Genomic DNA, 11,920 nt, shown 5'->3' with positions numbered 1-11,920 from the left:
CTGTGCAGCTGTAATCCTGGCTGTTGGTGCTGTGCAGCTGCAATCCTAGCTGGTGGTGCTGTGCAGCTGTAATCCTGGCTGGTGGTGCTGTGCAGCTGTAATCCTGGCTGTTGGTGCTGTGCAGCTGCAATCCTGGCTGTTGGTGCTGTGCAGCTGTAATCCTGGCTGTTGGTGCTGTGCAGGTGCAATCCTGGCTGGTGGTGCTGTGCAGCTGTAATCCTGGCTGGTGGTGCTGTGCAGCTGTAATCCTGGCTGGTGGTGCTGTGCAGCTGCAATCCTGGCTGTTGGTGCTGTGCAGCTGTAATCCTGGCTGTTGGTGCTGTGCAGCTGTAATCCTGGCTGTTGGTGCTGTGCAGCTGTAATCCTGGCTGGTGGTGCTGTGCAGCTGCAATCCTGGCTGTTGGTGCTGTGCAGCTGTAATCCTGGCTGTTGGTGCTGTGCAGCTGTAATCCTGGCTGGTGGTGCTGTGCAGCTGTAATCCTGGCTGTTGGTGCTGTGCAGCTGTAATCCTGGCTGTTGGTGCTGTGCAGCTGCAATCCTGGCTGGTGGTGCTGTGCAGCTGTAATCCTGGCTGTTGGTGCTGTGCAGCTGTAATCCTGGCTGGTGGTCCTGTGCAGCTGCAATCCTGGCTGCGACAGAGGCTTAGTTAGGAAGGTGGCAGTGTGAGGCCAGCCCTGGGCAAAAACAAAAACAAACACCCAACCCAGAGATTCTGTCTGAAAAAGTAAAGCAAGAAGAGTCTGGGAGCATGGACACTACCCTGAATTCAGAACCCAAGTACCATGAAAAAAGAGAAAGAGAGGGCTGGGAAGGTGGCTCAGTGGTAGAGCGCTTGCCTTGCATGCATGAGGCCCTGGGTCGATTCCTCAGCGCCACATAAGCAGAAAAAGCCGGAAGTGGTGCTGTGGCTCAAGCGGTAGAGCGCTAGCCTTGAGCTGAAGAGCTGAGGGACAGTGCCCAGGCCCAGAGTTCAGGCCCCACAACCAACAAAAAAAAAAGAAAAAGATAAAATAAAAAACAGGGTTCAGGTACAGCTCCATTGTGGAGCACTTACTTTAGCTTGCACAAGACCCTGGATTCAATCCCTGGTCCACAGAATGAAATCAACAAACAAAACAGGAAATTACTGAATCAGGAGTTTCATTTTCACCATAAATGTGTCACTCCATCTGTTCTTCTAACCGTGTTTATTCGTCACTGGTGCCTTCTGGACATAAAGTGGCCTGCTGGACAGAGCTCTGGATGCATGCAAGACTTCACCCTATGTTGGTCTGGTTTGCACTTGAGTTGCTATTAAGAAACAGCATCTACTGAATCCTCCTGACTGCTCCTGGGCGGCTCCCTGCCTCTCCTCTTGGTGTGTTAGGGATCGTGCAGAGTTCCCTCCTCTCTCAGGACTTCCTCTCGGTGCTCCTGACCCATTTTTCAAAAACGGGGGAGCCTCCTTGGCGCGCTGCAGTCAGCCAAACACTGACACCCCCAGTTTTTGCGTGTATTTCCTAAGAACTTGCTCCAAAAATAGGAGCTGTGGAATGAAGCACCGTTGGGGTCCCCTTTTCAGGAAGCCCCCCAGAGCCGCCTGCTGCCGTGAGCACTGGTGGACTGAGAAAGGCTCAGACCCTTTTCCGAGGGGGATTTCTCCGGCTGCGGGCATCGCTGCCCACAGATTCCCAGTGCCGATGTTCTCAGGAGGCCCCCAGGGGGAGGGCGAGGGGGGCGACAGTCTTTGGGCAGTCAGGACTTTTTATATGATTTAAAAAATAACTCAATTGATTCATCCAGCCTCCCCTAAGATGTGAAGGCTTAGTCAGCCCCATTGGCCCTGCCCTGTCCCCAGCCCCCAGCTCTCCCCGGGCAGGACTTCCACCACCTGGGTGGTGGGAGAATAAAGGAGGCAGGGCAGGGGTCTCCGGCGAGGAGGCAGGGCCATGCCCCTCTCCCTGGGCTTCGTGAGTTGAGCCGGAAGGATCTAGCAAGGCTTGGTTGGGTCCAGCTGGAGTTGTCCACACCCGGCCCATGGCCCTGGGAGGTGGCGAGCAGAGGCCTGCCCCGGGAAGGGGCGCAGGGGAGCTGACTCAGCACACCCAGGAAAGGCGCTGGAAGAGGCTGTGGACGGGAGTTCCCGCCCTGCCCGCCCGGGAAGCACTCCCCGCCCAGCCCAGCAAAGGACCTGACCTTCCTCGGGCTTGGCCTGCCTCTGTCTGCAGAGGTGCAGGATTCTGGGGCTGGGGCAGAGCACCCTCTTGCCATTTTAGCTCCCTGCCCCCACCATTGTGAGGCCTGGCCTTTGGCTGTGATGGTGGAGACCACCTGCCCTTTGGAACTGGCCACTGCCCTGGGCTGTTCCTGCTTTGAGGACAATGAAAACCAGGGTATCTGTCTGTCTGTCTGTCTGTCTCTCTCTCTCTCTCTCTGTCTCTCTCTGAACCAATAATGATTGTTTTTCACTTGTTCAAAGTCTCCAAGTCAATAAACCCATTCCAAGAGTAAACATGTTCCCTCTTATGGATGACAGACAGATGAACAGACAGCCTCTTCCCTGCTTTCCTGGCAGCTATGAGGATCTGAAGAGGAAAAGAACAGGTCTCAAGAGTGTGAGACAAACCATTTCTGAAACAATCTGAGCTTTGAGCGGTAATTTGCAAACGCTTTTCCCCCAATGGGAAACATTGACGATATTCAGGAAAGATACAGACCTTGGACCACAAACAACTCCGTATCCATACCTCACAATTGACTCAGCTAGTGTATCCTATACACTTCCCACCACCGCCCACCGTTGTATGGTTCGTGTACACATCGGCCTTCTCCATGACCAACTGCTCGCGCATGCCCACCCCCTTCTAGCATTCTCCGTGGAGTGGGTAGAAGGGAAGCATGCCAGGGCATGAGTGAAGGACACAGCCTAGCAGAGAAGGCTTACTGAGGGTGCCCCATCCCTGCTTGAAAATGGAAGCCCCCCATCCCCACAGAGAGATCAGAGGGGACCCAAGGGCACAAGGTCTCTGTGCTCTGGTCATATAAAATTATAGTTATGGAAATGGAAACAAGGTTTGTTCCCATCCTGTTTGCTCACTTATCTGTCTTTGGGGAGGGGGAGGGGGTCCATGGAGAGACAAAGGGTGAACAAATGCAGCAGTGGCATTTACTACATACTGTGTTGAAAATGAACTGTGCAACTTGTGGACAGGAATGGGAGGGAAAAACTGGGAGAGAGCAGGGGAAGGGGCGATAGTGTCCAAAGAGAAATGTACTCTTGACCTGACTTATGTAATGGTAACTCCTCTGTATATCATCTTTATAATAACAATAAAATAATAACTCATAAGTAAGCCTCCGGGCTGGACACGGTAGCACATGCTTGTAATCCAGCCACTGAAAGGCAGCCGGAGGAGTATCACAGTACGTAGCTGCTCCAGGCAAAACATGGAAAAACAAACTGAAGCAAAAGGGCCAGGGAGCCTGTCTGCCCACATGGGGAGCAAACAACACAAACCAGAATTCCTGTCTCGGTCAGGCCAAGTTGGGTTTTTTGTTTTGTTTTTTGTCGGTCATGGGGCCTGAACTCTGGGCCTGGGCGCTGTCCCTCAGCTCTTCAGCTCAAGGCAAGTGCTCTACCACTTGAGCCACAGCACCACTTCCAGCTCTTTCTGCTTATGAGGAATTGAACCCAGGGCCTCATGCATGCAAGGCAAGCGCTCTACCACTGAGCCACCTTCCCAGTCCCAGGCTGAAGTGTTGATCCTCTCATTTCACCTCCCCACAGACCCCTGAGGCACTTCTGCTGGGACTCCTGGGCTCTCCAAGGTGCACGGTTTGAGAAACACTGGCCTTAACTGTCCCCCCCACCTCCCCTGCAGAGGGGCGGGGTGGGCTGGTGAGGGGGAGAGAGCGGGGGAGGGGGAGCGGGGGGGAGCGGGGGTGGTGGTGACAGGAAGGGTGGGGGGGCGGGGGGCTGGTGACAGGGAGGGGGAAGCGAGGTGGGTAGTGACAGGAAGGGTGGGGGGAGCCTGAGGCCTTGCCCAGCTCTGGCACCCCTCCACGCAGCGCCTGTCCCTCCGGTGGGCGCTGCCCAGCCCAGCTGCTTGGTTCTCGGGACCCTGCCCTCTTCTCTGAACTGCTCGCTGTATTCATGACTGCCTGTGAGGCTGGTGTTCCAAGTTACATCTCTGAGCCCAGGAGGAGCCCAAGCTTGCAGGAGAAGGGCGGTCAGCAGCCGGACACAGGCTGAGCAGTCTTCGGGCGGGGGGGGGGGGGGGAGTGGCCTCCGCAGAGAGCGGAGTGACGCTCACTGTTGAAGAGTATTTCTGAGATCCGGGGGACCTTGTGCTGTTAGAGTTCCACACGTGGGAAGGCACTGGGGCACACGGGGTGCCAGTGAACAGCCACGATCACGGGAGGGCTGAGGAATGGAAAGGGAGGGGAGGCGGGGTTCGTGATGTGTGTGGTGGACAGAAGCCGGCAGGTGCAGGGCAGTACACCTGGGAACTTGAGATGGGCAAAGCATCCGCTGAGCAAAGCATCCGCTGAGCAAAGCATCCGCTGAGCCAATGAGGCACACCTGCGCTTTCCTTCCTGGTCCAGCCCCCCCGACTGAGCTCTGGGGCGCTTTCCTTCCTGGTCCAGCCCCCCGTCTGAGCTCTGGGCGCTTTCCTTCCTGGTCCAGCCCCCCATCTGAGCTCTGGGGCGCTTTCCTTCCTGGTCCAGCCCCCTGTCTGAGCTCTGGGCGCTTTCCTTCCTGGTCGTCTCCCTGTCTGAGCTCTGGGCGCTTTCTTTCCTGGTCCAGCCCCCTGTCTGAGCTCTGGGCGCTTTCCTTCCTGGTCCAGCCCCCTGTCTGAGCTCTGGGCGCTTTCCTTCCTGGTCCAGCCCCAGTCTGAGCTCTGGGCGCTTTCCTTCCTGGTTCAGCCCCCCTGTCTGAGCTCTGGGCGCTTTCCTTCCTGGTCCAGCCCCCTGTCTGAGATCTGGGTGCTTTCCTTCCTGGTCCAGCCTCCCTGTCTGAGCTCTGGGCGCTTTCCTTCCTGGTCCAGCCCCGGTCTGAGCTCTGGGTGCTTTCCTCTGGTGATTCTTAGGTTAGGTGTATCCAGCTGAGGAGCCTGGGTTCCAGGGCTGAGGGCAGGGCCCAGGGTTTGGAAGGTTCACTGTGGGAAGCATTCTGAGGAGAGGACTGCTAGATGCAGTGTGTGGAAGGCACGTACGAGCCAGCAGTATAGCTGGGACCATGGGACTTTGTGGGTGAGAGAAGAGGAGCAGGATGCTCCTGCCCGTTCCCTGCCCAGCTCCTTCATCAGTGCCACCCTGCCTTGCCACTTTTGTGGTGGTGGGGATGGTGGTCGTGGGGCTTGAACTCTGGGCCTGGTCGCTGTCCCTCAGCTCTTCAGTGTAGGCGATCACTCTACCACTTGAGCCACAGCACCGCTTCCAGTTTTCTGGTGGTTTATTGGAGATAGAGTCTCACGGACTTTCCGGCCCCAGCTGGCTTTGAACTGTGATCCTCAGATCTCAGCCTCCTGAGTAGCTAGGATGACAGATGTGAGTCACCGGCACCTGGCTATGGTCTCTCTTTAAAGTCAGCTTTTCCTTGTGGTGGAGGAACTGTCCACCAAATGCACTCAGGACCCCAGAAGAAAAGGGTCCACCTGCCCCCCAGGATCATTATCAGGACTAACTGCACCGCCCGCTTGTCCCCCTGCAGGTCGCTGGCCGTCGGGCCTCAGTACTCTTCCCTGGGCACCCAGCCCATCCTCTGCGCCAGCATCCCAGGCCTGGTGCCCAAGCAGCTGCGCTTCTGCAGGAACTATGTGGAGATCATGCCCAGCGTGGCCGAGGGGGTCAAGGCTGGCATTCAAGAGTGCCAGCACCAGTTCCGGGGCCGCCGCTGGAACTGCACCACCGTCAGCAACAGCCTGGCCATCTTCGGCCCTGTGCTGGACAAAGGTACCGGGCGGCCAGGGCATGCCTCTACTCTAGCAAGGGTAGCACCGGACACTGGGTGTCCACCCTAGGGGGCTTGGTAAAACTTGGAGAGAAACAAACAACCAGCAAGTTCCTCCAAAATAAAAGGGCAGAAGGGAGTCCGCGAGGCCTTGGGGAATGGTGGCCAGGCAGAGCACGGGGCTGCGGGTTGGTTTGAGGGAGGAGAGGACAGCAGAAGGACTGGGTGTTGGTTAGCTGCTACCAAAGAGCAAATTATCCTAAAATGTAGTGGTTTTAAGCAATAATTATCATGCGCTGACCTCCTGCCACTGTGGTCAGAGCGCAGCAGCCCTCGGGTGGAGCTGGCTCCATTCCTCAACACACGCCATTCATGAACATGTCCCCATGAGGCTGCCAGACACCAAGATGGGGGCGGGAGGGGGGTCCTTACACAGTACCTGGGACCCCAGGGTAGAGACCTAATAAGGAGAGAGACACAGAGAGACAAGACCGCAGTGCATGATGGATCACGCCTGTAACCCTAGCTGCTCAGGAGGCTGAGATCTGAGGATGGAGATTCAAAGGCAGCCCAGGTGGACAAATCCATGAAGACCAGAAGAGGAACTGTGGCTCATGTGGTAGAGGCCAGCCTCAAGTGAAAAAGCCAAGTGAGAGCACAATGCCCTGAGTTCAAGCCCCAGTACTGATGAGAGAGAGAGACAGAGACAGAGACAGACAGAGAGACAGAGACAGAGACAGAGAGAGACAGAGACAGAGAGAGACAGAGACAGAGAGAGAGACAGAGACAGAGAGACAGAGAGAGACAGAGACAGAGAGAGACAGAGACAGAGAGAGACAGAGAGACAGAGAGACAGAGACAGAGACAGAGAGACAGAGACAGAGAGAGACAGAGACAGAGAGAGACAGAGACAGAGAGAGAGACAGAGAGAGACAGAGAGAGACAGAGACAGAGAGAGACAGAGAGACAGAAACAGGCTGGAGGTGAAAGGCTTCCATACCTTTAAAAATCATGTAGTTTTTAATCTTTTTGAAGCCTTTTTATCATATTCGCAGAATGTGTTTAACATTGTCTCAGAATCACACTTCTTTTTCATTATAAAATATTTTCAGCATCCCAGAAAGAAACCTATGCCCACTAAGCACTCTCTTCCCAATTCTTTTCCCTCTCTGGAAGAGCTGTTTTCCGTCCATCCCTGCAGATTTTCCCATTCTGGACATTTTCTGTTATTGTGATTACACAATATTTGACCTTTTGTGTCTGGCTTCTTTCACCAAAACTTAGCCTGTCTTTGTGCTTCATTCCTTTATTTTTAATTTATTTATTATTATATTTACTTATTTATTTTTTGTTGGTCATGGGGCCTGAGCTCTGGGCCTGGGCGCTGTCCCTCAGCAATTCAGCTCAAGGCGAGCGCTCTACCACTTGAGCCACAGCGCCACTTCCACTTTTTCTGCTTATGTGGTGCTGAGGAATTGCACCCAGGGCCTCAGGCGTGTGAGGCGAGCGCTCTGCCGCTGAGCACCTTCCCAGCCCTTCATTCCTTTTCATGGCTAGATATTGTTCCATTGGGTGATTGAGTCCCATGTGCCTGCTCACTCTCCAGTCATCTGAATTGTTTCTGACTTCTGGATTTTGCAAATAGTGCAGCTGTGAGTATTCTTGGGCAAACATTTCTTGGAGTATTTTTTCAGATCTTTTGGGACATATAATTATGAGGAGAATTGCTGACTTAAATGCTGATTCTTGTGTGTGTGGTACTGGAGTTTGAATTCAGGGCTTTCTGCTTGGTAGGCACTTAATTCATACCTTACAGACCTTTTTCTGATGTTATTATTTTTTAGATAGGGTCTCATGTATTTATTTACCCTGTAGCCAGCCTCAGATTGCAAACCTCCGACCTGTTCCTCCCAGACAGCTGGGAGAGCTGCTGCATGTCTGTTGGTTGAAGTAGGGCTTTCAAACCAGGCACCCACGGCTCACGCCTGCAATCCCATCTACTCAGGAGGCTGAGCTCTGAGATCAGTTTAAAGCCAGCCTGAGCAGGAATGTTCACGAGTCTCTTATCTCCAATTACCCACCAGAAAGTCAGGCGTGGAGCTGTGGCTCAAGTGGTAGAGCTCTAGCCTAGAGCAAAAAATCTCAGGGACAGTGCCCAGATCCATAGTTCAGGCCTCAGGACCCCCCCCCCCCCCCCCCCCCCCGCCACAGAGCTTCCACGGACTTTCTGTCTGAGCTGCCTCAACTTTCCATCCTCCCCATCTTTGCCTCATAAGTAGCTGGAATTACAGATGCACAGCACCACGCCTGGCACTTGTTACTCTTTTTAAAAACCATCCTAGTGTATGTGAAATGGCATCTCACTGTTTTATTTTCACATTCCAATAGTTAACAGTACTGAGCATATTTTCATGTGTTTATTGGCCATCATGGGTCATCTTTAAAGAGGTGTCTACTCAAGCCCTTTTTTTTTTCAATACTGGGGCAAGTACTCTAACCAGTTAAGCCTTACCTTAGCCCTTACTCTTTTTCCCAAACCAGACCAGCACACTCCTACCTTCTAAGGAGGTGGGATTACAAGCATGTGCCACCATGCCCAGCATGGGGCATTTTGCCCATTTCTCCATTGAGTTGTTTGACTTTTTACTATTCAATAAGTTCTTTCTACCTTCTGGATAACAGATACTTACCAGATATAAGATTTGTGAATACTTCCTTTCATTTTGATAGTGGCCTTTGAAGCTCAAAAATTACTTTGGTTAAAATTGTTGTGACATCAAAATAAATGTTGCCTAAGCCCAGGCCTCAGCAATTTGTAGCTCTGCTTTTCTGTGAGTTTCGTGTTTATCGCTTATGGTCATCTGTCAATCTATTTAATTTTTTAATTTGGTGTGAGGTAAACATCACATATGCTTTGCTGTGGATACCCCACAGCTCCAGTACTATCTGGAGGGAAAAAAAGCTCCCTCAGACATAGTCTGGATGGTCCTGGCACTCATGTTGAAGATCAGTTTGTCATTCAGTTACTCTGGGCTTTCAATTCCACTGGTTAATACATTAGTATTTTGTTAATTTCTATATCATTTTATTGTAGCTTAATAGGATGTTTTGAAATCAGGCCATGTGAGTCTTCTAAATTTTTTTTCTTTTTAAGATTGCTCTGGTTATTTGGGATCCTTTGAAATTCGATGTAGACTTTTAAGCTCAGGCTCTGCATTTATTTTTTTAATGGAAGTATATTGACTCTGTGGGTTATTGTGGGAAGAGTTCCATCCCAACTCTATTAGGGCTTCTAATCCAGGAATTCTGCTGTGTGTCCAGAGCCCCATTCCATTGCTTCAGTGATGTGTCATAGTTTGGGCCCATGCTTTGTGCCTCTTGCTTAGTGTCAGCCTCAGTGTTTTGTTTTGTTTTTTCTTTTGAAGCTGACAGTCTTAAGAGTTTCCTGAGTTTGAGATGTGCCCTGTGTGAATGCAGATACCTCTGCCTCTTGCTTTCGTTTCCTTTTCTGGCTGATTCCTGCAGCTAGGACATCCAGTGCCATGTAGAACGGAAGTAATGAGTAGCCTTTTGCCATGCATTTGAGGTTGGCTGTGGGCTTTCATATGCCCTTTGTCCTGGAAACTTAGCCCTTTGAGTTGTAGTGATTTTGAGGAAAACCCTCTATCTGGAACATCACCCCTGTAGGAGTGGGGGGGGCAGAGAGCGACCCCCAGGGCAGGGTCAAGATGCTTTGCTCCAGAGCAAGCTCCCCGCAGCCTGCTTTCCCCAGCCAAGCCCCATGACTGGTCGGTTGGTACGGTGAGAGCCCTTGGAACTGAGTCCTTCCTAAACGCTGGTGGCCGCAGGAACCTTGCAGGGTTGCTGCATATCCACTCATAGTGCCCGAATCTGCAGTGGCTGCATATCCACTCATAGTGCCCGCGTCTGCAGTGGCTGCGTGTCTACTCATAGTGCCTGCGGCTGCAGTGACTGCGTGTCCACTCATAGTGCCCGCGTCTGCAGTGGCTGCGTGTCCACTCATAGTGCCCGCGTCTGCAGCGGCTGCGTGTCCACTCATAGTGCCCGCGTCTGCAGCGGCTGCGTGTCCACTCATAGTGCCCGTGTCTGCAGCGGCTCGTGTCCACTCATAGTGCCCGCGTCTGCAGTGGCTGCGTGTCCACTCATAGTGCCCGCGTCTGCAGTGGCTGCGTGTCCACTCATAGTGCCCGCGGCTGCAGTGGCTGCGTATCCACTCATAGTGCCCGCGTCTGCAGCGGCTGCGTGTCCACTCATAGTGCCCGCGTCTGCAGTGGCTGCGTGTCCACTCATAGTGCCCGCGGCTGCAGTGGCTGCGTGTCCACTCATAGTGCCTGCGGCTGCACGGCTTTCACGCGTACCTGCACTCCTTAGAGTGTGAGTACACGTGCCTTCAGATGTGCAGCACATGTGGCTTGGAGCGTGTGTGTGCGCGTACACGCGTGTGCACACACCATGTGTAGAGTCTGTACCTGTGAATGCTCAATGTGCATGTGGAGCAGTTGCTTTGCAGGTGAGTCCTTGGGCTCTGTCATGGGCATGGAGCCTTGGGAAGCGGAGACAGGTGCGGCACACACATGGCTGTCAAGATACCCCACACGGGAGCACGGTCATGTGGGTGTGCTGCTCCACGCCAGGGGTCACTTCCCATCCACTGGGGCTTGGATCACAGTCGCCTGACTCCAAATTTCCCAGAAAGAATGGGGACCGCGGCTGGGAGGCCCTAGGGCACCCACGTGGCTGCCGTGTGGAGGGTCTGTCTGTGCGGAGAGGACAGGCCAGGGGGGGAGGGGGCATGCTGCTCCTGAGGGGGCCACTGGGGGGCCGTGGGGGCATCAGGTCCTTGAAAGTTTTCTTCAAAGATCTTTTGGACAGCCCCGCAGACTCTCCAGGGCCAAGCCTGTTGGATGTGGGCTGAGGGCTGGGGACGCCCAATTCCTCTTACCCTCTTTAAAAGCTGCACTGAGCTGGAGTCTGGACTGTAGGAGCTTGCCATCCTGCTGATCTCTCCCAGCCTCCGAGAGCAACTTGCACATCTGCAGACCTATCTAAGCTCCACCCTGCTTGTAGCCTCCATGCCCCCTCTCCAGTCCCCTCCCTGCCCCTCTCCCTGCCCCCTCCATCCCACTGCCCTCCCTTTTCTGCGGGGTAACAGAGCACCCGACCCCGTATAATAGGAAGGGAGCCTGTGGGGGTCCTCCTTCCTGTTTACCTGCTTCACAGACTCAGAGAGGACTAAGAATCCCCAGGTGCCCTAGAAAGAAGCTGACTTGGGAAGCCATTGTGGACACACAGCCCCTTCCCGGCTTGCCTGTCAGCCAGGCCCGTAATCAATCTGATTGGATTAGGATCAGGGTGACCCTAATCATGTCAAAGGCCACCCCAGGCTTTGTGGCAGGGACCACAGGGTGGCTGGCCACCCTGCCGAGCCGTAACATCCACTAGCCAGCTGTGCGCGCACTGGCAGCTGTGTCTGTGTGGGCAGGTGGCAGGTTAGCGATCCTGTCTATATCCACGCGTGTGTCTGTCGCTGTGCAGGTGTGTGGATCTGCGCACACTTGTTGCAAAGATGTGTGTAGGTGCGGGACTTGGTGTGGTGTGTGTGCACGTGTGTTGCATGTGCATACATGTGCTGTGAACATGTCTGTGTGTGCCCGTCCATGGGGTGTCCGTGAGGATCCGCAGGAGTGTGTGCTCACCCCCCTGCTCCCGGTTCCTCCAGCCCTGGCCTGAGGTCTCCCCAGACTTCGCCCGGAGGGAACTGCGGGGCTGCCGGGGGCTCTGGGAGGCGCTGCCCGTGAGGAGTGCGGGGCGCGCGGGGCGCAGAGCCTGGAGCCAGCTGGGCAGCCGCCCTCCCAGCCTCGGGCAGCGGGAGCCCGGGACACCGGGCAGGGGCCGGGAGTTTCCAGCCCTTAACCCTTCCCGGGAGGTCCGGGGGCCTGGCGCCCGGCCGGGGACCCCCGCGCCCCC

The 11,920-nt window shown here is 54.3% G+C and overlaps 1 protein-coding gene across 1 annotated transcript in view; it reads left to right on the top strand.

The window, feature by feature from the left end:
* Wnt3a (wingless-type MMTV integration site family, member 3A) overlaps positions 1-11,920 on the top strand; it is a 78,226-nt gene that overhangs the window by 46,933 nt on the left and 19,373 nt on the right. Inside the window, exon 6 of the mRNA XM_013015575.1 lies at positions 5,693-5,934. Within this exon, the coding sequence (XP_012871029.1) occupies positions 5,693-5,934 (242 nt within the window). The remainder of the gene's footprint in view (positions 1-5,692; positions 5,935-11,920) is intronic.

The sequence above is a fragment of the Dipodomys ordii genome, unplaced genomic scaffold (assembly GCF_000151885.1).
Source record: "Dipodomys ordii isolate 6190 unplaced genomic scaffold, Dord_2.0 Scaffold27, whole genome shotgun sequence".
In the NCBI taxonomy this organism is placed as follows: Eukaryota; Metazoa; Chordata; class Mammalia; order Rodentia; family Heteromyidae; genus Dipodomys; species Dipodomys ordii.
The sequence above is the reverse complement of the archived record's forward strand: the minus strand, read 5'-3'. Positions and strand labels throughout refer to the sequence as shown.